We start from the raw sequence: 23,810 nt of genomic DNA, 5'->3' as shown, positions 1-23,810 counted from the left end.
GCAAAATATAGAATAAGACAATTAGTAAAACATCTACTGCAAATAGTAATTCCTTTATTTAGACGTTAAAAAGTCTTACAATATAGAGCTCCAGAAAAGATAAAATTCTTCAAAGAAAGGAAAAACATGCTTATACTACAGTGGAGAGGACACAACTCTCCTTGCATGCAGAGGGAACAGAGCTTCCTCTGGGTAAAACACTGTTCAAGAGACCATACCAAAAACTGCCAGATGAGCTTCAAAACACAATGGTGTGTCTAACAGAAGCTGACTGAGGCAGGTAGTTATAGACCAATTCTGAAAGGTGGCTACATAAAGGTGCCAAATGTGCTTCAGGTAAGATGTCTCAAAACACATCCATGTGTTTAGAGACATATCCTCACACCGTCATTATACTAATGAAAATAATGCCCAAATCCAATCCCAAACATTCTAATTCAAACATCAAGACTATGTGGAGTGCCCTTCTCAGAAACACATTCAATACAATACTTAGTTTGTTTCTCTTACTTTAATGTTTTCACTCTTAGTAGTAAACCCAGGAGAACCTCTGAACCATTTGCCATTTTAATGTAAAAAATAAAAAAATTACAGTTGAAGGGGAATTAAATTAACAGGCTGGAAAATAAAGTTATGCAGAAATTATGAGTGGTGACAACGTCTTCCCACCACCTCAAAACCGTTCAGCCTTCTTTACACCCGAACCGAGGGGACACATTTCTGCTTTCCCCCTCTGGTCATGACATGACATAAGCCGTTCAGACTCATTTCCCATAATTCCCAAGGTTCAGGTGGTGAGGGAATAGAGTTGTGACTGTTCCACGTAACAGCTCAAAGCGGCACTCCAAGCTGACCAGCTGGTACTTGTGTGTCAGTGATGGTCTTTCAAACACTTTTACAGCTTCTCAAACAACTGTTTTCTTTTGCTCAACAGTAAAGAAATGTCCCCATTAGCTTTAGAACCGCATAGAAACAACTCAAACACAAACAGTATGATTTGCAAACACCACACCCTCCCCCTTCACCAAGTCTAAAACTGTCTTAAGTTGGCAACTTTGTCAATCGGAGCACTTTTGAATAATGAGCTTTTTGTCGTTGTCAATTATCTGTATGAGGACACGGAGCAATAAAATATGCAAAAATCAGAGGGGACCTCTTTGCAAAATAAATGCAGCATTTTTTTGTAATTTAAATTTGTTTTCTCTTTTAGCGTCCTTTGAAGAAAGTGTTGAATTGTGTCGACCCTGGGGCATTTGTCACAGTTCTGTTTCTGTGGAGCACAACTGTGCTCTTTCCAAACGCTGTGCCCCTACTCTGCCTTCTGAAGCTCTCCGGTGGGCGGTGCACATGGGCTGCGCAGACTCTTCTGCAACACATGGGCGTCTGCGGGCTCTATCCTCTTGTAGTAATTCTTTTTTGTTTCGATGATCTCAAAGCCAAACTTCTGGTAAAAGTGAATGGCTGACTCATTGCTGATCTGCACATGACTGGAGAGGGAAAGGAGAAATTCAGTTAGTGGTAGAACAGTTTGATGAATTGCACAACAAGTAACAATGGAATTAAATTATTTGTTTCAGTTCAATTAGTTTCAGTAAAAAAAAAAAAAAGATAAAATGTATGCTGAAAATATGCGCTAACTAAATCCACTAACGCTACAATCTCTTCATACACCTTCTGCAATTAGACACTCACAGGTAAATGTTGTCAAAAGTGCCATCCTTCTCACAGATGTTTAGCACATGATTCAGCATCTTTGTACCTGGAAGGACAAAAGCGACAAAGTTGGAGAAACAAAACTTAAGATCACACGGTGCACTGCAGCATCTTCTAGAAAAGCAGAACTCCTTACCAATTCCAAGTCTACGGTAGGGTGCTAGACAGCCCAGCGTCATGATGTACAGTCTCTTCTGGTTCTGAGAGTGGTCCACTCTGCAGCACACAGCTCCCACTGCAATGTCATTGAAGTATGCTGCAAGAGAAAGAGTACCAATACGTCACCGACAGACAGGGAATCCGTAGTTCCTTCTAACTGAAGAACCATTGTCTACCTTTGTCTATGAACCCAAGCAGTTAAGGAAAAATGGTTATCATCCATGTAGAAGAATCCTGACAGTAACTTCCCCTTCTAGTATCTCACCATTACCAGAAATTCATGAGCTTCATGCTTTAAAAACAAATGTTTTGATGGTATTTGAGGGTAAGCTACATGAGCGATGTTTCTTACCTAGCTTTGCAAGCTCTCCAACTTCCAGTACATCTTTGTAAAACTTGTCATTGTAGCTGACAGGGAAGATGACCTGGTTCAGACGTTTCAGCTGCTTTATGTTGTGGGGCGTAACATCCCCCAGCTCGATCCGGCTACTGGAACAAGAGCAAAACGGTCAACTGGCTGGCAACAAGTACACTTTTATGACTCAAATGCAATTAGTAGCTTTGAGATCTAGCTTAATACTGCTGAGTGCTGGAAATTTGTCGAAACCAAATTACATAAATGCAGTTGCTTAATTGACAAAACAAAATTAATGCAAAATCGGAAACGATTAATCGATTACTTTATTCAATCAACAGAAAATGAAGCCATTTAGATCATTATTCAAACAAACTGCAGAACATTATCGGGCTAATCATAAAGCTGCAGCCCCTGGGTGAAATTAATCCCCCAAAGTGAAATCAAATGACCAAACCATATGTAGTGGAAGCTGTTCCACTGACATAATTGTCACACATTACTCCTAGTGACAGACAATCCACCTAAATCACTCTTTCAAATAAACACAAATACCTGAAGCTAATGATTGTGATATCCATGCTTCATATTTACTAAGAAATTATTAAGGCACCTGCTAAAATCAAGAGACCAGATAACCTGAGGATGTGTGTGTTATAGTGTCATAATCGGTGACACACACACAACTCTCTCCACAATGTGTACGATTGAGGGGTTCACTGTGGTATTTATAGGAGACAACACATCCAAAAAAACAGCTGTTGGTCACGTGTCCTGTTCATCAAGATGTGGAAACACACTCTGAAGTTGAGTGTAACGTTATCGCGGTAACTCACACACAGTTGACCGACATTAGGTTACTGTGCCAGAAACTTGTTCAGTTAACTTTGGCAACTGACTTGGCTAAGATACCACAACTGAAGTTCGGTTGAGTCGACTAACAAGTGAATTATCCCAAATCCAGGGTCTGTTTAGCTTCAACTTAGCAAAGTGAGGTTTCCTGACTCAGCTTCCCAGTAGCAGCTAACGTTAGCTACTAAGTTAGTTGTGAGTGACCACTAGCTAAAAGAACCGACAAACGGCTGACGTTAACGAGCATATCCGTGACTGAACGGTTTCGGTGACAGTGCTGTCGTTTGTATTTTAAATAAAAGTAGCTTAGCAAGCTAGCTAGCCTCTCCTCCCCGCCTCCCCTTGTAGAAAAAAACAGACATGAAAAACTTTACTCGTGCTAAGCTACTTATCCGTGACTCAAAAGCTTACACTCACCCTTTCATTGTAAACAGATTATATCCCTTATTTTCGATGAGGCTGAACTTTAGAGTAGTTTTGGGTAAAAAAGGAGGAATTTGGACAGAGTTAGGGTCGGGGATGCCTCCCGTTTTACCCTCCACATGTAGCTAGTTGCGGTGGTTGCAGTTAGCTTAGCCGCCGCACTCGTTCCACGACTGTGTGGAGACTGTCAACCCTGACCCCCGCATGCGCACAAGCACTGCTGCATGTTGTAGTGGGAGTTTTGTATTCCTGAGTTTGGTCTCTCAGGATGTCTTTTGCCCGTCAAGCAAGAGGTTGACAGTATTTTAAAATAGCCATGTAGAATACTTTGGATGTGCTGTATTTGTCTTATACAATAATAATATTTTGTGTCGTTAAATTTGAGAAGAGAAGGTCAACGAGGGGTCATGGATGGGATTATGCTAAGAATGTAATCTGCCAATCAAACGAGATGGGATTGGTGGATTTGTCGGAAACCTGAGCGGAAGCACAGCCTCTGAGGCTAACCTCAGGGAAACAATATTTCATATTTCATTTATGCATATGCAACTTTCATTTTGGAGCTTTTTGTACTTTATCAAAAATGATTTAAAAAAGTAAATGTTTTTGAATACACTGCCACAAAAACAAAATTAAATACATAAACCTTGCCTCCTACGTTTCCACACAGAACCACTCCACTTTAGAGAGGTATCAATAAATACAATTCTTGAAAATAGAACATTTATTTCCTTTAACATCGCCACCATTTAGATTGTGTAGTAAGAGAGAGAGACCTATTCTTACATACAGTCTATGATAGAGACTTAGATATGGAGCAAATATGGTAAATTATAAATTACAGCAATTTGTGACGGCGCCTCCATTTTGGCTCAAATAATAATATATGATTTATATATTTTGGAAAGGTGGTAATTTCCCCGGATTGGAACCAGGTTGTACATTAAACTACTGATGGTCTCATAAATAGAGAGTATTTTGACATAATTTATACGTGCAAAAAAAAAGGTCAACAGTGTTGTAGCTCATGCTTTGATCGATCACCAACGTTCACCACTTGTAAACGCTTTACGGCAGCTCACGGGGCGGATCCAAAATGGCGGCAGTTGCAGTGGCCCAGCAGTAAAAACCGAGCAGCGAGTGAATGAAGTCAGCTGATCTCAGTCCGCTGTCACGCACCGCAGCACCCGTCGTTTCTCTCTCGAGGCAAGACAGAGAACCACCACTTCACAACCAGACGGTAACTATTACATTTTATTCTTCAACCACGTTCTCTAAATTATAAACCTACAGTGGGAGGACATAATGACATAATTTAGCTACAATGTTGCGACAAAACGGAAACGTTAGAGCCAGCAATTTTCATCCAGGCCGAGAGACCAGTATTGCTGTCGTTTTCACAACACTGAATAACATAAGGAGCTGTCTGACGTTGCTTGCAGTGTGAAGACAAAGTGGGATTGATTTGAAATGACAGATATATATATATATATATATATATATATATATATATATATATATATATATATATATATATATATATATATATATATATATATATATATTTATTCATAATGTAACCGCCTGGTTTGAGACTGCCCTTGCTGTGTCAGGCTACAGTTTCGAGGAAAGCTGTCAAGCTGAATATCCTGCATTGAGACCAGCATCAAACTGTAACGGTATACCATATACAGGCCTCCAGGTCATTGGTATGCACTCAAATCTTTATCATTATTAGTAGATTAAACAATCTAAATTAGCTGAGGTTCATGCGATAAACTACCTGCATTCAATGATTTTAATTTGTTTAATAAACACCAGTGTGTCAGGATGTTCTGTGTGGTCATCTCACATAGATGTGACATTTCTGACCCTATTTTGCACAGACACACCAATACCTACATAGACATGCCTTTTCTCAGTGTTGTTAACCTGCTTTTTTATAACTGAAATATCAAATAATGAAGAAATAAAAGTCATAAATTGCAGACAAAAATGTACAGTAAACTTGTCTCTGTCTGGATTAGAAGCTGTTTGTTGATCATTCCCACCGCTCTTTACTATCCAGCACAAGTCAAAACAACATCTACGGTCAGCAGTAAAAATAATTAAGGGTGAATTATCTTTAATATGCCCCATGCCAATTTTTCCGTGGAGGATTGTAGTCAGATGAGGAAACTTCTCCAGTTTGTCCACACACACAATCATAATTTGTACTTCCCAGTTTTGCACCATGCTAGTTTTCCACTTCCTTAAAGAGACTCATACAGACCAGACCAGCTAGTCATGTGCCAGGATCATATGACAAAGTGTGATGTCTGTTGTTGTAGCAAGGATTGTTACAAGAGGATGTGACTTTAACTGCTTGTGAAGAGGCTTGTAACAAATGGTTTTATTATTATGTCTTTTTCAAGGTTTACAGGTAAATCTAGTTTGATTTGTAAAATTCAAACTAATCAAGCAGGTAGATAGTTGTCTGTGATATTATGTGAATGAATCATAAGAACAATAGACATTTTCTTCCCACTGTATTCTACTCATTGGAGGCTCTTTAAAGTACACATTGATGTTTCAGTTGTTGAAGTATCCCCGTTGAAGATGCTCTGTTTGCGTTTGAGATGAGAAACGCAGAATTACCGATTGTAAGCAAGATAAGATCATTTTGTTTGTTTGTTTTGTCCCTTTTCCCTTTTAAAAATGGTGTGCTAGAAGAACGAAGTTAGGTTTCATTCTTGTAATTCCTACAGTCGACCCGTTGGTGGAGCTGCTAAACTCCTGCACAGATGGGTTGAGCAGGCTAGCGTCAACAGGAAGATCTGTACATCAGTGGGAAGGACAAGAAAAGGTTATGGATGTAGAGCACTGTATGTGTGATTATGACTGTCAGGTAGAGAAGGAAAAATACAAAATGTAGGTATTATGAGACTGGATCCACTGTGTTTAATTATGCACACAGTATATATTGCAGATCAGAACATCTGCAGTGGGCTCTCTGTGGGGTTGGGTCTGTGTCACGACTGATGACGGCTTGTGTTTGTGCAGCTCCTGCATGTCGCTGCAGTTACTCAGGAGAGTGTGCAGCAGATATGTGATGTGAAAAAGAACACAAAGAGGAGACGGAAGAGTTTTCTACAAAGATGCATTTGTCAGACTTTATGAAAAGGGAGCATGTTCACACTACATACATCTACTGTCTGTACACATGTGAAGGTGAGACCGAGGAACAGACTGCATTGTGGGATATCCTCACGCGTCACACTGACTGTCCTACTGCTCCTGAAGCAGTCAAGGAGGAGAAGGCCTGGATCAGGCACCGTAATGCTGAGAAAGGCAGAGTCGTGAGCAGTCGTATTTTCCTGGTGGTTTCCATGGTAACAGTAGGAGGTGCCACCACCGAGGTACCGGCACGGTGTCAAGGCAATATTTATCTCTGAATTTTGGGATTCTTTCCATAATATCTCTAATTTTCTACCGTTTTTTTTATTTTGAGAAAAGTGTGAATCTGTGGTGAAAAGCCATTTTGTTTTAAACATCATGCTGAAAATGATGCACGAGAACTTAACTTTTTCAGTGTTTTGTGTTTGAGTTGGCTTCAGTATTTAAAGTCGTACAAAGCGATGCGTCCTGCTGCATACAGTGATTATCTTGTATGACCATATATAGTTTTCATTCTCTTCATATTAACCAGTTCGCTCCATTCTTAAACAGACTGGTACTAAAGCCCAGTGTGGTCTCATATAAAAGCATTAATTAAAGAGCTCTTACCCACAGCTGCTTTATGGCTGCCAATAAAACTCATCAACAATTAAAATGTAGAACACAGTGGTGTTGTTGTTGTAAGGGACCGTTGCCGAGGAGAGGATGGCCTCTCCTGCAGACTTCTGTTTAGTTTTCCTTTCGTATTCTCTGTTGCCTGCTGTCGTCCTCACATTGTCCTCTCTGCTCTGCCTCCAGTTATCTTAATAAACCAGTGAAGATGGACATGTCCAAGCTGCCCAAGATCAGGGACGAGGAGAGGGAGAGCCAGTTTGGATACGTTCATGGAGTCTCCGGACCCGGTGGGCACCAACACTACCATCAATATCTCTCTTAACTGAGCACTCATGAACAGAAGTACTACAGAAGCCTTTAAAACAATACTTTAGCTGAAACGCTAATTCAAAGTGCACAGACTTGTTCAGCTGCTGCTCTTGGATTGTTTACACTTGTTTTGTTTTCCTAGTGGTGACGGCTACCGCCATGGCAGGAGCAGCTATGTACGAGCTGGTCCGTGTCGGCCACAGTGAGCTGGTGGGAGAGATCATCAGGCTGGAGGGGGACATGGCTACCATCCAGGTCTACGAGGAGACCTGTATCCTTTTCACCACGTGCCTGTCTTTACTCAATGTCACAGCTTTCATATTGATCCAGTGTATGGCTGCTTTCAAGCCATCGGTTTGAGTCAGTCAAGAGAAGTGATAAAAATGTTGTATTCTGAAATCTAATATTTATTAACAGCTCTATAAGAATGAGAAGATAGGGGTCTAAATTATGTAAAAGTTTATATTAGAAGTGTTCCAACATTCTCGTCCAAACATTTTTCCTGAGCTTGAATCCAGCCGGCGTGTCTGTTGGAGATCCTGTGCTGCGGACGGGGAAACCCCTTTCTGTGGAGCTGGGTCCTGGAATCATGGGCTCCATCTTTGATGGTATCCAGCGACCACTAAAGGACATCAACGACATCACACAAAGCATCTACATCCCCAGAGGTGTAAACATCGGAGCCTTGAACCGAGACCTCAAGTGGGAGTTTTCTCCTGGCAAAAGCCTGCGGGTGTGTGTCTGTGCAGCTTCAAACCTTCAGCGTGGCGTGTTTTAAATTATCCGATTGATGTCAGCTTTCCTTTTTTTTTTTTTTTTTTTATTAAATCACCGTTAGGTTGGCAGTCACATCACAGGAGGAGACATCTACGGCATGGTGTACGAGAACTCCCTCATCAAGCACAAGATCATGCTGCCGCCCAGAAACAGAGGCACCGTGACCTACGTGGCTCCACCTGGAAACTACGACGTCTCCGTGAGTTCACCACACCTCCAGCTACCAGCTGTGCTTTTTTTTTTTTTTTTTGGGCCTGTTAGTTGTTGCCTTGGTGTTGATGGTGTGTGCGTCTCTGTGTCAGGATGTGGTGATGGAGCTGGAGTTTGAGGGGGTGAAGGAGAAGTTCACCATGGTGCAGGTGTGGCCTGTCAGACAAGTGCGACCCGTCACAGAGAAGCTGCCCGCCAATCACCCGCTGCTGACCGGACAGAGAGTGCTGGACGCCCTTTTCCCGTGAGTCTCTCATCCTCTTTAACCATTTAACTCAAGACGTGTTGAAAATGTTTCAACCCACCTCTCTTCTCTCTGTGTGAAGATGTGTGCAGGGAGGTACCACAGCCATCCCAGGAGCCTTCGGCTGTGGAAAGACTGTCATCTCTCAGTCCCTGTCCAAGTACTCCAACAGCGATGTCATCGTCTACGTAGGCTGCGGGGAGCGCGGTAACGAGATGTCAGAAGTGCTGCGAGACTTCCCTGAGGTGGGTAGCGGTGGCGGCGGCGTTGTGTTCCAACTTGATTTGGTGTTCAGAGTGACTGACGGCGTCGTCTGACCAACAGCTCACCATGGAGGTGGACGGGAAGACGGAGAGCATCATGAAGAGAACAGCGCTGGTGGCCAACACCTCCAACATGCCTGTAGCTGCCAGAGAGGCCTCCATCTACACAGGTGAATACTCGTTGATCACTTAGATGTGTTGGAATTAAGAGTCTCATTCACTGGAGATTAACACGCACACACACACACGAGTAGTGCACACTGACAAGGTTTGTTCTGGCAGGAATCACGCTGTCTGAGTACTTCAGAGACATGGGATACAACGTCAGCATGATGGCCGACTCCACCTCCCGTTGGGCCGAGGCTCTCAGGGAGATTTCTGGCCGTCTGGCTGAGATGCCTGCTGGTAAGTTTGGAGTCTCCTGGAGATCATAATAAGAGCTAAAGGCAGATGATTTGGGCTCCGGTATTTCAAAATCCAAATTTGAAATTGAATGAAGCAAAAATACAGAAAATTCAGTTGTTTCAGGTTATTAAATGTAAATATTTGGAGATTTTCTCAGTCTTCTTTGATGGTGAACTTGAATTGTTGGGGAGTTTTGGACTGTTTGGTCAGATATATGATCTCAATATTTGTTAAAGGTAATATGTCAAAATACCGTTTTCCCTGAGAGAAGATCCCAGATCCCTGCAGAAAACACACCATACTCATTTGAAAATGTGCTTCAAAGAAAATAAGAATAATGATTCATCATTCCCTCTAATATCAGATCATATAATCGCAATATCTGTCAAAATAATCACAATTGGATACGTTTCCAAATCGTTCACCCGTCATTTTAAGATGTTATAAAGGACTTTTGATTGATATTTTACTTATATTTTCTTTTTTGCAATTTATAGACTAAACCATTAATAAAGAAAATATTATAGGGATAATTTAATGATGAAAATAATAAAGTATGTGAATTGGTGTACAAATGAAAAGATAATCTTTGGCAGAAAGCACCACTTGGCACCTGTTTTTCACTGTTCTTATTTTCTGTATCTGCCCACAGACAGCGGTTATCCTGCCTACCTGGGCGCCCGTCTCGCCTCCTTCTATGAGCGTGCCGGCAGGGTGAAGTGTCTGGGCAACCCTGAGAGGGAGGGCAGCGTCAGTATTGTAGGAGCGTGAGTACAGCTTTATGCCACTAGAGGGAGACATTGCTCTGCACGTCTTGTACGTACTGTAATGAAACTGTTTGTTCCTTTCTCAGTGTATCGCCTCCTGGTGGTGACTTCTCTGACCCTGTCACTTCAGCCACCCTCGGTATTGTGCAGGTAAATGGTCAAATTCAGATTCTAATCAAGCTTTTCTGATTTGAAGGTGCTCAGTTCCTTTTCCTCAATTATGTTATTTCCTCTCTCAGGTGTTCTGGGGTCTGGATAAGAAGCTGGCTCAGAGGAAGCACTTTCCCTCAGTGAACTGGCTGATCAGCTACAGCAAATACACCCGTGCTCTGGATGAGTATTACGACAAGCACTTCCCCGAGTTTGTGCCCCTGCGTACCAAGGCCAAGGAGATCCTGCAGGAGGAGGAGGACCTGGCTGAGATTGTGCAGCTCGTTGGAAAGGTAATTCAGCGTTAAGTTGGCGGCAGGTGTTTGATCTTTGGATGAACTTTTACTTGATTTTTTTCCTCCCTTTCCCAGTATGTAGCTTCAAAGATAGACACACATAACAAAAAAATAAAGATCACATTTATTCCATATCTTCTTTCTACAAAACATTTCTTTCATTTAAATAAATATTTCCTTTTAACAGGCATCACTGGCAGAAACGGATAAAATCACCCTGGAGGTGGCCAAACTGCTCAAAGACGACTTCCTGCAGCAGAACGGTTACACACCTTATGACAGGTAGCATCATACCCAACGTAGCATGTTCTCACTCACCCTTAGTCACACTCAGGCACTGACCACAGTTCTACTAGATATTGGACACCCTGGAGAGAAAGTGAAACTCCACTTTTGGGTATTTAATCCAAAATGGCTGACTGATTTGTGTCCATGTCCTCAGGTTCTGTCCCTTCTATAAGACGGTGGGCATCCTCTCCAACATGATCTCTTTCTACGACATGGCACGGCACGCAGTGGAGACCACAGCTCAGAGCGACAACAAGATCACCTGGGCCATGATCAAGGAGCACATGGGAGAAATCCTCTACCGGATCAGCTCAATGAAATTTAAGGTGCGTGTGTGAGACTTTTGCCTCGTCAACATACAGTTTTCCTTGTTTGTAATGTGCGGTTAGTCTGCCTTTACATCAGTCGCTTTGTGCTGATTCTTAAAAGGATTATTTCGAGCTTGTTGACGTATTGTTTGCTCCAATACACTGAGTGCGTTTAAGAGTTGTGACAATCACAATAAGGAAGTGGACAGTTTAATTGCTTTAAAAATACCTGTTGCTATGACCTCCACCCATCAGGTTTTCTTTTGTCATTATTAAAGAGAGACCTGGCTGAGGGTGCAGCGTGAAAACACTGTTACGACAATAAATGCAAACAACATAAACAGGCTGAGACAAGAGTGTCGATGATATCCTGTTAAGATGCCTCAACTATACCTTTTAATGACCGTTTCTGTCTGTATAATGTTCCAAGAGGATGGGACAGCCTATTTAAAAGCTTGTTTTTGATATGACATCTGTAGGACACTGTGAGGAGGATGGCCATGGCTCAGGCGCCACAGCTCGTGCACAGAATCTGCCTACGCTTCCTGTTTTTTGTTCGCGTAGTGAGACTGTGTTTCTTTGTTGGTACAGGACCCGGTGAAGGAGGGCGAGGCCAAGATCAAGGCAGAGTACGCTCAGCTGGTGGAGGACATGCAGAACGCCTTCCGCACATTGGAAGAATAGGCTGCCACCTCTCGCAGCCTTTCCGGTATTCATCTCTGGACCCTCCACTGCAGAATCACATTCCACCTCCTCTTATCCCCAAAACCCTTGTGCTCCCTTGTGCTCCTTTTGTGAGTGATTGTGTGAGCAAGTGCAATTTCATATGGAGGGAAAAGAGAAAGATGTACTGTATTCATTTTTTTTTTTTTTTTTTTGTTGCCTCATTCAGGCGCACTCTGGATCCTCTGCATGGTCGTTGGTCGTGTGTGTGTGTGGATTTAATGTGTGTACGAAAGAAGGATCTCTTCCACCCCGTCTCTTCCTTTCTCTGTTTACATGATTCTTTTTGTGTGTCTGTGTTGCTCTTCCTGAAGAGGATTGTTCGGTTGATGTATTGTAATTCATAGACCATCTGTACAGAAGAGTATTGAATATAAATTTAATAAGATCAGCCTATTTATTGCCGGCATTTTGACGTGAAGACCTTGCCGTTCTTTCCTTTTTTGTTTTTATGGTTGTGTTTCATGCTGTGCAGTGTTGTGTACTTTGCTGTGTGAATGTGTAAGAGTCGACATTCTGCTGTCCAACACTTTCATGTTACTCCAGAAGAATTAAAACATGAGGGAAAAAGAAACGCGTTGTGTGTTTGCCTGTGTGATCTGATTGTTCCTGATGCTGTCTGAGCAGCTGAACTGGTCTCTCTGCATAACACTCATTCTCCAGCACCCTGCCCTTTATATCCTTTGTTTACGGAATTCATGTTATATACTTTAATTAGTTTTTGAAAAGCTCAGATTTTTATTTAGTGATTCCAATTAATCGAAGTCTTCAAACTGTTCTGATTATTTTTTTTTTTAAATTGTAAATTTCAAACACCTTTAAATTGAATAAACTTACTGTAGTAGCCTTTTCACCTGCATACTTGGAATACAAAAGTACTTGGCTTTTCATGGATTCCACACCTGAATAAATTAAGGGAGATGCCATTTTGGAGCCATTAACTAGTTATATAAAGACCAATGAGCGTCACGGATGAGATGACAACTCCCATTATGTATGTTCCTTTAAGCGGATGAGATGCACATGCAACAAGGCGCACGAGCACAGCGCATCAGAAGTGTTCCAAACTTTGTGGGAGACAAACTTTTTAATTAATTCATTTTTTAACTCGGTCGCACTCGGAGACAACAGAAATCCTGGGTCCACTCCGTGCCGGGTAAGTGAATGACAACAACAGTTTAGTCTCAGGTCGGTAACCCGCGTGCAGAGACATGTTGGAGGCTCGCCCGTGTGCGCTCATGGCGCTGTGCGTAAAAGTAGTACGTAGGTCCGGTTTTATCATGTGGGTTTTGTTTGAAAAGACTTCTCATAGATAGTTATGATAGCTCCAATCAGCCGACACAATCTGACAGCACACACAAAGAGTTTGGGAGTGTATACGATGTTGGAAAGTTTCTTTAAAGTTGTATAAATGTTTTTAATTTTGTGACATAAATCCGTTCTCTCAAAGATATTTCTTCCATACATCACATGAGTCAAAAGTGCATAAAGGTTTCTGTTCTTTGGCAGGACTTCACTTCTGCCTCCATTTAACCCTCCTAGTCAAACCAGTTCTGTTGCAGTGATTATGACTTCCCCCTGTGGTGCTGGATGTCCTTGTTTCATGACATTTACCACAGAGGCTCAGATCATGTTTGAGTTAAACTCTCATAGACCCATGCGTTATCTTTCTTTCTCACCTTATGGCACTGCTGGAGGGATTGAAATGTGTTAACATCAACAATCTGCAGCAGGGTTAAAGAAGTTTAACAGGAGCACATGTTTTTTTTTTTTTTTTTTATTCATTTAAGCAACGCAGCAGAGATGGACCAGGTATCCTACCGGTCAGGAGTGGTCAGTGATGATATTACAGATGAGTCGACATCCATGGTGGATGTCAAGTGGAGCTCTGATGAAGAACAGGTAAAAACACAACACTAGCACAAAGTTACTGCTGCTTGGAAATGACCAGCGGCTAGTTCATATAAGTCATGCAGTTCTAGTATAATTTAAACCATAGCATGGAAACATTTAACTGTTCTCTCGTGGCTCAGATTCATGACACCATGTTTCACCTCACACATGTGGGATTGCTGTTGTCTCTTGGACACAAAGCCCAAAAGGCTCACAATGCTGTTTATCATCCGCTCAAACTCACAGGAGATGATGTCTGTCTGTCTGTCTGTCTTCCTCTTTTAACTTCTGGTCAGAATTATAGCTTATCACTTGTTCTTGTTTTTTTGTGTACAAAGAGAGAACAAAAGTGCTCAGTACCAGTAATGTTCACATCTCCTCCACCAGAGCTCCGACCCTCAGGGACAGTGTCTCGCAGCATCTCAAACTCCTCTGCCGACATACAAACAGAGGTTGGATGAATTTAAGAAGTTGTTCAAAGAACTGCCGAAGTCAGAGAGACTCATAGTGGGTGAGTTGTATAAGGACTTATACAACTGCTACTACTACTACTACTACTACTACTACTACTACTCGTAGTAGTAGTTGTTGTTGTTGTTGTTGGTCCATGATACAGATATTTATTCTTTCATTTATGTTGATGATAGTCTTTACTGAGAGACATTATTTAAATTTTCATATTTTATAAATTTGCGCAAAGATTTTAAGGTCATAAAAAGACAAAATAGTCCTTGTTTTATTTATTGTTTTCCAAAGTGGAAATGGCTCTGAAAAAGTATTTAGATGAATCCTTACAGCGTGAGTATTTGTGGTCTCTGGTTCAAGAAGAACCTACAGTCACATTACCACAACGTCACTGGCCAATATTTCAACCAGGTACCCTGTATGTATCTTAAATCCCCACTTAAATATACAGTATCTAAAGACAGATTTAAACATTTTGCCACATTGTGGTAAAATCACATACTCTGTAGCTGCGTTTTGTTGTTTCATTGATAAGGCTCCTTTGTTTATTGCCACACTGTTGCATAAAATGGAAACTGATGTAATAGAATAGACATGTGACCCTCTAACTCGAGCGTGACACAGGAGCATCTTGGAACCACAAGGCTATGGTGACTAGACTTGGACTGGAATTTAAAATTGATCTTAACTGAAGTACAAATTGTTACATGTTGTCTATATCTAAAGTGAAGTGTAAGAAGGTAAATCACACTACGGCTCCCACGCCATCTTATTACAGTGGCCTGTTTTATAGATGTAGTGTGTCACCTCAGGCACATTCATTTGTATGGATGACTTCAGCAGCCCTATATATTTTTCCCCAGACTACCCGTGTGCCCTCCAGCGGGACATCCTCCTTCAGGGACGCCTCTACCTCGCAGAGAACTGGATTTGTTTCTACAGCAATGTGTTTCGGGGTACGAAGGTAATTGGAGGAAAGAGGGGAGGTTGTACAGTCGGGAAGCACATTGTGCTCACATTAATAGAACTGCAAATGTGTGGACAAAGAAACGAACATGTGGAGGATTATATTATCGTATAGCTAACCATTTGCATTCTTCTTTAATGTACATTTTAATAATGATTAATTATTTTCAAACTGCTCACTACCTTTTTAAAAATACAGTGTGCCGGATTTTTAAAAATCCAATGATTAAAACAGTTATAGTTAAATTTCTGAGCCCCTTATTGTTGATTTGTTGCTGTATTTTTATTGTTCGTTTGTTATTCCCAAGAGATGATGCAAACAAATAAGAAGAAATGTAAATTTTTAATGTTTTCAGCAACACAAAATATACACCACGAATATCTGAATTTAGTTTTCAGTTCCTCAAATACAAATGGCAAGAAAATCTAGTCTGCAATCACGTGCAACAGATGGAAAAACCAAGCTGCAACAGTAAAAATAGCAAGTAAGATACATTAATTGCAACACTTGCAACAGTCGATCATATGATAATGCAACATTTCTGCTGTGAGCAGTAAGTTCAAGCCTCTCCTTGGGAGTTGCTAAAAGTCATTATAAGATGTCATCACAATTTGACTCCTGAGTGAAGGAGGATCTAGCTCACAACATTGCTATCCAAGGGTTGAATTTTTTCATGATATCATTTTTTTTGATAAGCAATGTGTGCATCAACTACTCACCTTTTTCCTACAGATTATACTGACTCTTAAAGACATTGTGACCATGACCAGAGAGAAAACGGCTCGTCTGATTCCCAATGCCATCCAGATCTGCACAAGCACAGAGAAGGTGTGTTAGAAGAGAGCAGAGTTTATGTCACATTTGATTAACACATAATCAATTACTTTACATCTCTTTACATCTTCACCTGCAGTTCTTCTTCACGTCCTTCTCGACAAGAGAGAAAAGTTACCAGAGTGTTTTCCGCATGTGGCAAAACACGCTGTTGGACAAGGTATGGTCTTCCCCCACTTACCTGCTGTTACCTTATACAGTCTCCTAACTGCAGACACTCATCAGTCTAATGATCATTCTCCATGTGGGAGTAACCCCTATTCATGCGGGCTCAACAATAGTCCCTCTTTCATAGCTCAGTCGCATGCATAACAAACGCTGTCGACACACAGACTTTGCTGTTGTACAGTAACTGGACTGCTGTGACTAAATGCCTCTCCGATCACCAGTAGCTCTGTGACTTTACCCCATTTTGCAGCACTTATCTAATCAGTCCAGAGTGCGTGTCATACTGCCATGTCTTCCTTTGAGGTTATCACTGCTGCTCTGCTATTGCATGTAGGGTAAAGATCTGCAGGGTTTGGAATAATTGACCTACATGTATGTCAAGAATCTAGTAAATGTAAACTCACTACAGCTCAGTCACCTTTATTTTAACTCTTTGTCCAGTAAAAGAAACATAATAAACAATAAACTAGAAAAAAGTTATTTTCTAGTTTGACAACTGCAGGCGCAAACACTGTAAACAGTTTAAAATGTCTTTAAAAGTTGTTGTTTGCTCGTGAGTTGAATTTGAAACACTTAAATGTGTTTGAGGCCTCTGTTGAAGTGATTGCTGCAAACTTATGATAATATAATGGCAATTTTAAGCACCACAGGCAGATGAATTGCATTACAGTCTGGAAATGGCAGACTCTGCCACTAACAATGAAAACTAATGATTTAGAGAGAAAATTATACGAATGCATTGCATGGCAATTATCATTGCAAAGGAAAAAAAAGTATCAACAATGTTTGATTTCATGGAAATCTTAAAGATTAAAACTTCAAAATGAGTTGAGTGTCAGTTGATGTGTGGAGGCTGAAAGCAAAAGTGAGTCGTCTAAGGCATGAGTCAGTCAAAGCGGCATGGATGTTATTTATTATTATTATTATTATTATTATTATTATTATACTGGAACTATTTACCTCCAGTTTGTCACAGATGTAGTCAAAAATGAAACCACCAGCTCAGCCATCCTTATTTTGAGAATTGGAACACATTAAATGTCAATAGGACTATCCTGGAAAAACAAAGGTAAAAATAAAGATTATAGATAATATTCATGCATTATTATATCTTGTTTTTAAGAGGAGAAGCTATGCAGCAATGCCTATTCTTATAGACAGGCGCTATGGCAGCCTACCCAAGGGGGTGCGAGTCTGCTGGGATCCGGAGAACAAACACCTGTGTGAAAACATCCCCGTCAAGAGTTCATTGACCTCTCAGGTGTAGCGACGGGGGCTGATTTACAGCTGCCTTTTACCGCACACTGCCTACTGCCTGACGCTGCGCTCGTGTCAGAGCTGAAACTGTAATCGGAATCGCATCAAAACAAAGGAGTTTGTCTGAACCGAAGTTTTCGACCGGTAGCGCAAGCTTTTATTTATCTTTTTGTTATTATCGCAGTGCAAATCTGGGCGGCGCGTCTTTACCCCTCTGAACTCAGGACTTCCTGAATGTGCGTTCAGGTTATAGATCGCTGCCTGACAGACAGTTGAAACTCACTGCTGCGGGGATCATGTCGTCTGACAAGTAAGTAAAGTCCGTGTTGGTGGATCTTTAACTTTATCTCCGTTTAGTACACAGAACACCGTATGTGGTCCCATATGGCAAAAAACAACAACCGTGGTTATTTCCTTCTGGGGTTAAACAGGCCTACAACAATACGGATTGTTTGTATCACCTTGTCGTCATACATCTCCTCTTGTTTTTGTGAGATTGAGCTTCTCTTGGTTTTCAACACAAACATGTAAGATTAATATCCTGACGGCCAGAAGAGGCAATAAGGTGTGTGTAGGCTAGTTTGCCGCCATGGAGAGAGACTGTAAATTATACTCTTTGAAGACTAAACGTTTCCAGGTTACCTTTTAACAGACTGAACCGATTTTCAGCAAAGTTTGTTGCGCATGTTATGGATTCCTGTCAAAGCAGAGTCTTTTATTGTGCAAGAGGAAGAGATATCTACAAGAGCTGGTTTCCTAACAAAACTCTGCGGTTTATGTTTCAATGACTTTGTGTTCTCCCTTTCCCCTGACCTTTAGCCTCTGACCAGCTTGGAGTTGTGGCAGATGGTCAAACAGCATTATGGGCATGACCTGGGCGTGAGCCAGGAGGAGATGGACAGCTTACAGTTATCAGCAGAATCAAACATGCAGACCAGGTAACGCACTCCCACCTGCACGCCCATCCTCTCACGCATTCTAAATGTGCTGTGATTTGACACTGCCCGTCTGTCTGTCTGCAGCCTGACGGTGAGGCCTGGTGGTGACGATGGTCCCGGGAGGCTTGAGCGCCCTTCTTCCCTCCGCCTCTCTGGGACGGAGCATGGGCCTTCAGACACCTCCACTCCTCAGCGGGAGGACTTGCCTTCCCTTCTCAGCTCGCAGAACTCTCCCAACACGGTATTCATTTTTGTCCTTCATTGCGTTGTCTGTGCCTGTCTTTTAAAATCTTTTCCCACCTCACTGGTTTGCATCGCCCTCCAGCAAGATGACCCTCGCGGCACCCCGTCTCAGCGGCGCAGCCCTGCTCCCTCGCTGGACCGTCTCGCCCCAGAGCGGGTTTCCAAACGCTCCTCGCTCTCTTTCGACCTCAACGCCAACGAGAACAACGACGTGTCCGAGCAGAGCGGTTCAGAAAGCATCGAGGACGGTAAGGAGAGGCCCTGGAGGATGCCTGAGCTCACGTGTTGTACTTTTTGTGGTTTTAATATTTTGACGTTTTGCTTCATCAGTGGAGGAGCGAGTTAGTTTGCCCCAGGTGCAGGGTCGTCTCTATCTGAACAAGGTGTTCCACATCAGCGCCAACAAGATGTTTGAGCTGCTCTTCAGCGACTCCGGCTTCACCCGCAGGTTCATGAACATCAGGAAGACGACCAGTAAGTGTTAAACTGTTTTTAATCTAAATTTAAAGACATAAGGCTGTATTCACTGCTGCATTGCTTAAAGTTACCGTGTCATAATCAAATTGTCCTTTTGTGTTCTCAGACTACAGCTTTACTGCTTGGCAAAAAGACGCCTCAGGAAACATGAAGAGGAATCTGAACTACACAGTAACCATCAGCAACCCTCTGATTGGCAAGTTCTCCACTGCTACAGAGAACCAGGTGTGTTTACATCAGTGTCAGTGGTCTGTGTGCGCCTGAATGGATGAATGATCATGTATTTGTACTCCAATTATCTCTCAGACGCTGTACAAAGAATCCAGGGATGGTCAGTATTACCTGGTGGACTCCGAGGTGTACACTCATGACGTTCCCTATCACGATTACTTCTACATTCAAAATCGGTACTACATCATAAGTAACTCAAAGCGGAAGTGTCGACTAAGGTAAGGTTTTATGATTATCTCATGACTTGGGACTTTTTTTTTTTTTTTTAAAGTGACTGCCATTTATTGTGTCTGTTGTGCTGCCAGGATTTATACCGACGTGAAGTACAAGAAGCAGCCATGGGGCCTGGTCAAGTCTTTCATCACCAAAAACTCCTGGAGCGGTGTAGAAGAAAACTTCCGACAGCTGGGTAAGTAGAAAGTCGTGTGCGGAAGAGTGAGCTCCACTGTCTACTTTCCTTAGCTCGTGTTTTATTTTATCTCTTATCTGATATAAATGTTTCCACCAACGCAGGTCAGGCTCCACAACAGTGAATTATTTTACAGCTGCATTTGCATGGAATAAGTAAAGGAATATAATGGTCAAACCGACCTGCATCAGCCATGAATCATGAATAATCTACTTTTTTTTTTTACTTATTTATTTTCAATTTTTTATTTCAGTCCTGCAACAGCCACAGATACCAGATTTTTAATTTTTTTTTGTTAAAGCATTTGATTTATTGATTGCTGTCGGGATGTAAAGAGAATTTCAAGAAATTTAACAAAATAGGTTTCTGTAATACATTACCCAGCCTAGCTTTAACCCCGCTAACTTCTGCCCCATATCTGACCCTGTACAGAGGCAGAACTGCAGGAGGAGGAAGCAGAGATAAATCAAGGAGGTGGCGACTCTGCTAAGACGGGTGGGCTTCGGAGGAGGAGGCGTACTTATAGCCGGACTCTGTCAGAGCACATGAAGCCCAACAAGCAGTACGGACAAGACCCTGAACAGCACAGAGACGGCAACATGGGTAAATGACACGCCTACTGTATTTAATGCCTTTATTTGATGTATTTTGTCCTTTTTAATTTTGTGCCAGTAGCTCACTAATGCTAATGATATCTGGTTTGTATAAAGATAAAGTTGCGGCTTCACAGGGGGTTTATGTGCAGAAAATACTGACTTTATGGAGTCCCCAGGTTGGCAGGAAGTCACTCTGTCCCGCCAAGAAATAGTTCAGCAAAATAAGGCCATAAAATTACGTGTTTTTATTCCTGTGGATTTTGAACAGACTGCTTCAAGTCTTTATGATAAGCTCATGGACTCTTTGGTCCAGTTTCACTTTTAATGTAAAGATAGGAGTGTATTGATCATCTCATCTAAGTTTTGTATGAACTATACGTACAAGGCTGCTTGGTTGAGATTCAAACCATTTACTTAATTGTTCAAATCATTTTTAGTAGTTAGTGATGCCAAAAGTGTTTGAATATACATTTTAAAACTTGGTGCAAATTTTCTTAATCTGACTGAAGTAAAATATGAACCTGCGAGGCCTTCAGCACTTTCAAAAAGTACCAAGACGTTCAAATGTTGACTGTTGTCCATCAAAGACATCATTTCTTGCTGCAATAGTAGCAGCTGTGACAAAAGCCTTGAAAGCAAATGTTTATATTGCAAACTGCACGCCCCTCCTCTATAGACGAGTCACTGTCTTATTGGCTCGCACCCTTGACACACCCACAAAACAGCAGCATCTATATCTCAGGCCATTGGAAATATCTTCTAACCACTGCCAAACGTTCTCATATTGAGGTTTTGTTTTCAAACAGCCAGCATGTTTTGCTTTTTTAAAAAATCTATAATTTATTGATCTGTCCTGCATTTCAGGCCCCATAGAAATGAACAACCTGCACAAATGGAACACTACAACCATAGTGGCTGGCATGAGTCTGATGTAAGTTAACAACCTGGAAACAGACATGTGAAACCACAATGAGGGTTGTATTGTGTATTCTGTGTTGTCCAAAGAGACGGACTGTCCTGATCGCTAAAGATGGTCAATATTCTAAAGGTTATGTGCAGTCGTTTCTGGTGTTGGCATGCTTTCTTCAAACATTTGTCTCTCTAAGTGGTCAGATTTAAACTCTTTAATGCTTTCTGTCTCTTTCAGCTTACTGATTCTGATGGTGATGAATCTGGGTCTGTTTTTTAAGTTGTGGGCGATGGAGGACGTAGCCCAACACATGTACCTGAGCACAAAGCATCGGCTGAGGGACAGGACGGACGCCAGGTCAGATCATTTTCTTTGGGTTGCCCCCCCCCCCCCCCCCGCCCCCTTGATTAGTCATCTGTCAGACATTAAGTACTGTATATCAGTAGTTGCCATGCTCACTCAGAAAGCAGAAGTCTTGTTGTGGGTGGAGAGGGGGAAGGGGTTAGTCTTCCTCCACTTTACAAGAGAGCTCTTGCTCTAATGAGTCACAATGTTGAAACTGTCTGTCTGTTTATCAGCCTCAGTAACTGTGGTTATGTAAATGACATTGTCTCACCTCTGTGCTCCACCACTCTTTGCCCTCTTTTTACATGTCCATCACATTGTTACTGCTTCTGTTTTTATCTTCTGCTGCCTTTTTATGTAGCAAATGGGAATATCCTATTTGGCACATAAGAATAATCACTTTTTTCTTTCTGTTGTTTTGCAGCTTGGCCCCTGAATATGGGCCCAGACAGGGACCAGAATATCGGACCAGAGAGGATGCGCAGCTGCTAAAAAATGTACTGCAGGACTCCATCAACCTTTTAGAACAGGTAGGACAAGCTGGGGATGTAATGCATAAGTAAAACAACTGTAGCTCTGATGTGGACATGATTATGGAGATTCTGCTTTGTGCAAAATAGGGCAGTTCATTAAAGTCTTTTTTGACTCCTTTATCTTGTAGTCAGAAATCAGAGATGTACAGCTGTCATTTTCTATTTTACAACCAGCAGGAGTCATAGCTGTCTTTTAACACCTTTTTAAAAAAAACAAAAAAAACAAAACCTAAAGCAGGTTATTAAGCTGCTGAGTCGGTTGTTCCTCTTCTCCTCACAGCTCCGCAGCTCTCTGGTGGTGCTCCAGCAAACCTTTGCTTTAGCCAGTCGTACAGCAGCGGCACCACAGTGATGCTCCTCACCTGGCGACTGCAGAATGCCTGTCCCCCGACCCTGTGGAGGGGGGAAAAAAATGAATACAAAGGACTGCAGTAGTGAACTGCCTCTGAGGAAGTCTCTGGTATCCAGTGACGTTGCCATGTAGACATCCCCAGACCACTGACGTGTCATTTGTTGTCAGAGGTTACCGGTCCCAAAGCCTGTGGCGGGGCGTCAGGTGCCAGGATGTTTTTAAAGCTGCGAGGGCAACGTTGCATCAGAGTCGGCGGCACGTGGAGCAGTAGGGTTAGTTTTCTGTAGGGTGCTTTTGTCGGCTCCCTCCACTGGCGTCTTTTTCACTCTTTCCTTAAATAGTGGCATTGACTTTCAGCAAACGCCTTGCTATGAGCTGATGATCGTGCCACACCAAATGAACTATTAGAAAAAGCTTTTATTTTTGTTTTATTCCAGGGATGTGAATCAATATTATTTAAAACTATTTTCTCTATGTACTTTTTTGCACGTTTTTAATTTTTGCACAAGTACCTCGTAGACGTGGTTTTTATCATACTGTATATGAGCCAAATTTGGTGAACGTTGCTGGCGGTGAGCCTTTTTTCTTTTTCTTTTTTTCACACCACATATACATATTTTATTTTCCCTCATTCGGTTGTACTTGTGTAATCAGTTTTTTATGAACTTTCTTTTTTCCTTGTTCTACACTGTGAACCAAGTATAAGATATTGGTTTAATTTGAGATTCTAGGTGTGGGGGCAGTGAGGCTATCTCGGGTTATCTCAGCACTTTGCTTTTACACCGTCAACACTAGATGCAAGTTACTCTGTAATTTCCAAATTGACAAGAACACTAGTATTGTTTTTTGTTTTTTTTGTTTTGTTTTAAATCAATTGTTGGTGACATGCCACTACAATTGCCTTGTTTTGATGTTTACAGTGTTGCTGTCAACCTTGTCCTTTGTTCAGCTGTTCTTACTTAAAACAGACTCTGCAAGCAACCACCGGATTAAAAGTGGTTGCTGTTTTGTACATTTTCAGCCATATTGCGATTAATAAACAATTTATTGCCACAATCATGAGTAGTTCCAACATTTTGAAGGTACAAAATATTAGAGCTGCAACATTTTTGCACATTTTCTTGATATAAAAATATCTCTATTATATTGGTCTATAAAATAGTGTAAATAAAATGTCCA

General features: G+C 41.7%; 3 protein-coding genes across 5 annotated transcripts; 2 read left to right on the top strand and 1 right to left on the bottom strand.

Annotated features, from left to right (window-relative positions):
- Positions 1-34: 34 nt before the first annotated feature.
- naa50 (N-alpha-acetyltransferase 50, NatE catalytic subunit) lies at positions 35-3,697 on the bottom strand. 2 transcript variants are annotated; one of them, XM_068732279.1, is made up of 5 exons: positions 3,497-3,697; positions 2,225-2,361; positions 1,850-1,969; positions 1,693-1,759; positions 35-1,487 (listed from the first exon to the last, which is right to left on the bottom strand). In XM_068732279.1, the coding sequence occupies exons 1-5, from the start codon at positions 3,502-3,504 to the stop codon at positions 1,310-1,312; spliced, it is 510 nt and encodes a 169-aa protein (XP_068588380.1). In that variant the 5' UTR covers positions 3,505-3,697; the 3' UTR covers positions 35-1,309. The 2 variants fall into 2 exon arrangements, with proteins under 2 accessions (XP_068588380.1, XP_068588381.1); XM_068732280.1 differs by having other exon boundaries at positions 2,225-2,358.
- A 914-nt stretch (positions 3,698-4,611) lies between these two features.
- Positions 4,612-12,587, top strand: atp6v1ab (ATPase H+ transporting V1 subunit Ab). The gene is made up of 15 exons (XM_068732348.1): positions 4,612-4,742; positions 7,457-7,560; positions 7,725-7,853; positions 8,101-8,315; positions 8,421-8,558; positions 8,662-8,813; positions 8,896-9,058; positions 9,138-9,246; positions 9,359-9,481; positions 10,134-10,248; positions 10,335-10,398; positions 10,488-10,691; positions 10,882-10,976; positions 11,137-11,308; positions 11,882-12,587. The coding sequence occupies exons 2-15, from the start codon at positions 7,479-7,481 to the stop codon at positions 11,972-11,974; spliced, it is 1,854 nt and encodes a 617-aa protein (XP_068588449.1). The 5' UTR covers positions 4,612-4,742; positions 7,457-7,478; the 3' UTR covers positions 11,975-12,587.
- A 479-nt stretch (positions 12,588-13,066) lies between these two features.
- On the top strand, positions 13,067-23,687 carry gramd1c (GRAM domain containing 1c). 2 transcript variants are annotated; one of them, XM_068732358.1, is made up of 18 exons: positions 13,067-13,169; positions 13,804-13,915; positions 14,294-14,417; positions 15,235-15,335; positions 16,071-16,166; positions 16,252-16,332; positions 18,417-18,535; positions 18,620-18,776; positions 18,861-19,026; positions 19,109-19,252; positions 19,362-19,480; positions 19,562-19,704; positions 19,792-19,895; positions 20,328-20,498; positions 21,356-21,422; positions 21,639-21,758; positions 22,171-22,276; positions 22,560-23,687. In XM_068732358.1, the coding sequence occupies exons 2-18, from the start codon at positions 13,817-13,819 to the stop codon at positions 22,629-22,631; spliced, it is 1,989 nt and encodes a 662-aa protein (XP_068588459.1). In that variant the 5' UTR covers positions 13,067-13,169; positions 13,804-13,816; the 3' UTR covers positions 22,632-23,687. The 2 variants fall into 2 exon arrangements, with proteins under 2 accessions (XP_068588459.1, XP_068588458.1); XM_068732357.1 differs by lacking the exon at positions 13,067-13,169 and having other exon boundaries at positions 13,772-13,915.
- The last annotated feature ends 123 nt before the right edge of the window (positions 23,688-23,810 follow it).

The sequence above is a fragment of the Cebidichthys violaceus genome, unplaced genomic scaffold (genome assembly GCF_023349555.1).
Source record: "Cebidichthys violaceus isolate CVI_PGR_0920_01 unplaced genomic scaffold, fCebVio1.0.p SCAF_58, whole genome shotgun sequence".
NCBI lineage: Eukaryota > Metazoa > Chordata > Actinopteri > Perciformes > Stichaeidae > Cebidichthys > Cebidichthys violaceus.
Note: the sequence above shows the minus strand (reverse complement) of the source record. Positions and strands in the feature narration are given on the sequence as shown.

What these genes read in the sequence shown, in the direction of transcription:
- gramd1c (XM_068732357.1), top strand. Translation starts at nt 13,772, where the DNA reads ATGTTTTTTTTTTTTTTTTTTATTCATTTAAGCAACGCAGCAGAGATG. An exon ending in TCTGCACAAGCACAGAGAAG is followed by an intron (nt 16,167 to 16,251) that starts GTGTGTTAGAAG and finishes CTTCACCTGCAG; the next exon opens with TTCTTCTTCACGTCCTTCTC. An exon ending in CCATCAACCTTTTAGAACAG is followed by an intron (nt 22,277 to 22,559) that starts GTAGGACAAGCT and finishes TTCTCCTCACAG; the next exon opens with CTCCGCAGCTCTCTGGTGGT.
- atp6v1ab (XM_068732348.1), top strand. Translation starts at nt 7,479, where the DNA reads ATGGACATGTCCAAGCTGCCCAAGATCAGGGACGAGGAGAGGGAGAGC. An exon ending in CCAGGTCTACGAGGAGACCT is followed by an intron (nt 7,854 to 8,100) that starts GTATCCTTTTCA and finishes GCTTGAATCCAG; the next exon opens with CCGGCGTGTCTGTTGGAGAT. An exon ending in TTGTGCAGCTCGTTGGAAAG is followed by an intron (nt 10,692 to 10,881) that starts GTAATTCAGCGT and finishes TCCTTTTAACAG; the next exon opens with GCATCACTGGCAGAAACGGA.
- naa50 (XM_068732279.1), bottom strand. An exon ending in TGGAGAGCTTGCAAAGCTAG is followed by an intron (nt 1,970 to 2,224) that starts GTAAGAAACATC and finishes TTTCTCTTGCAG; the next exon opens with CATACTTCAATGACATTGCA. An exon ending in ACTTTTGACAACATTTACCT is followed by an intron (nt 1,488 to 1,692) that starts GTGAGTGTCTAA and finishes TTCCCTCTCCAG; the next exon opens with TCATGTGCAGATCAGCAATG.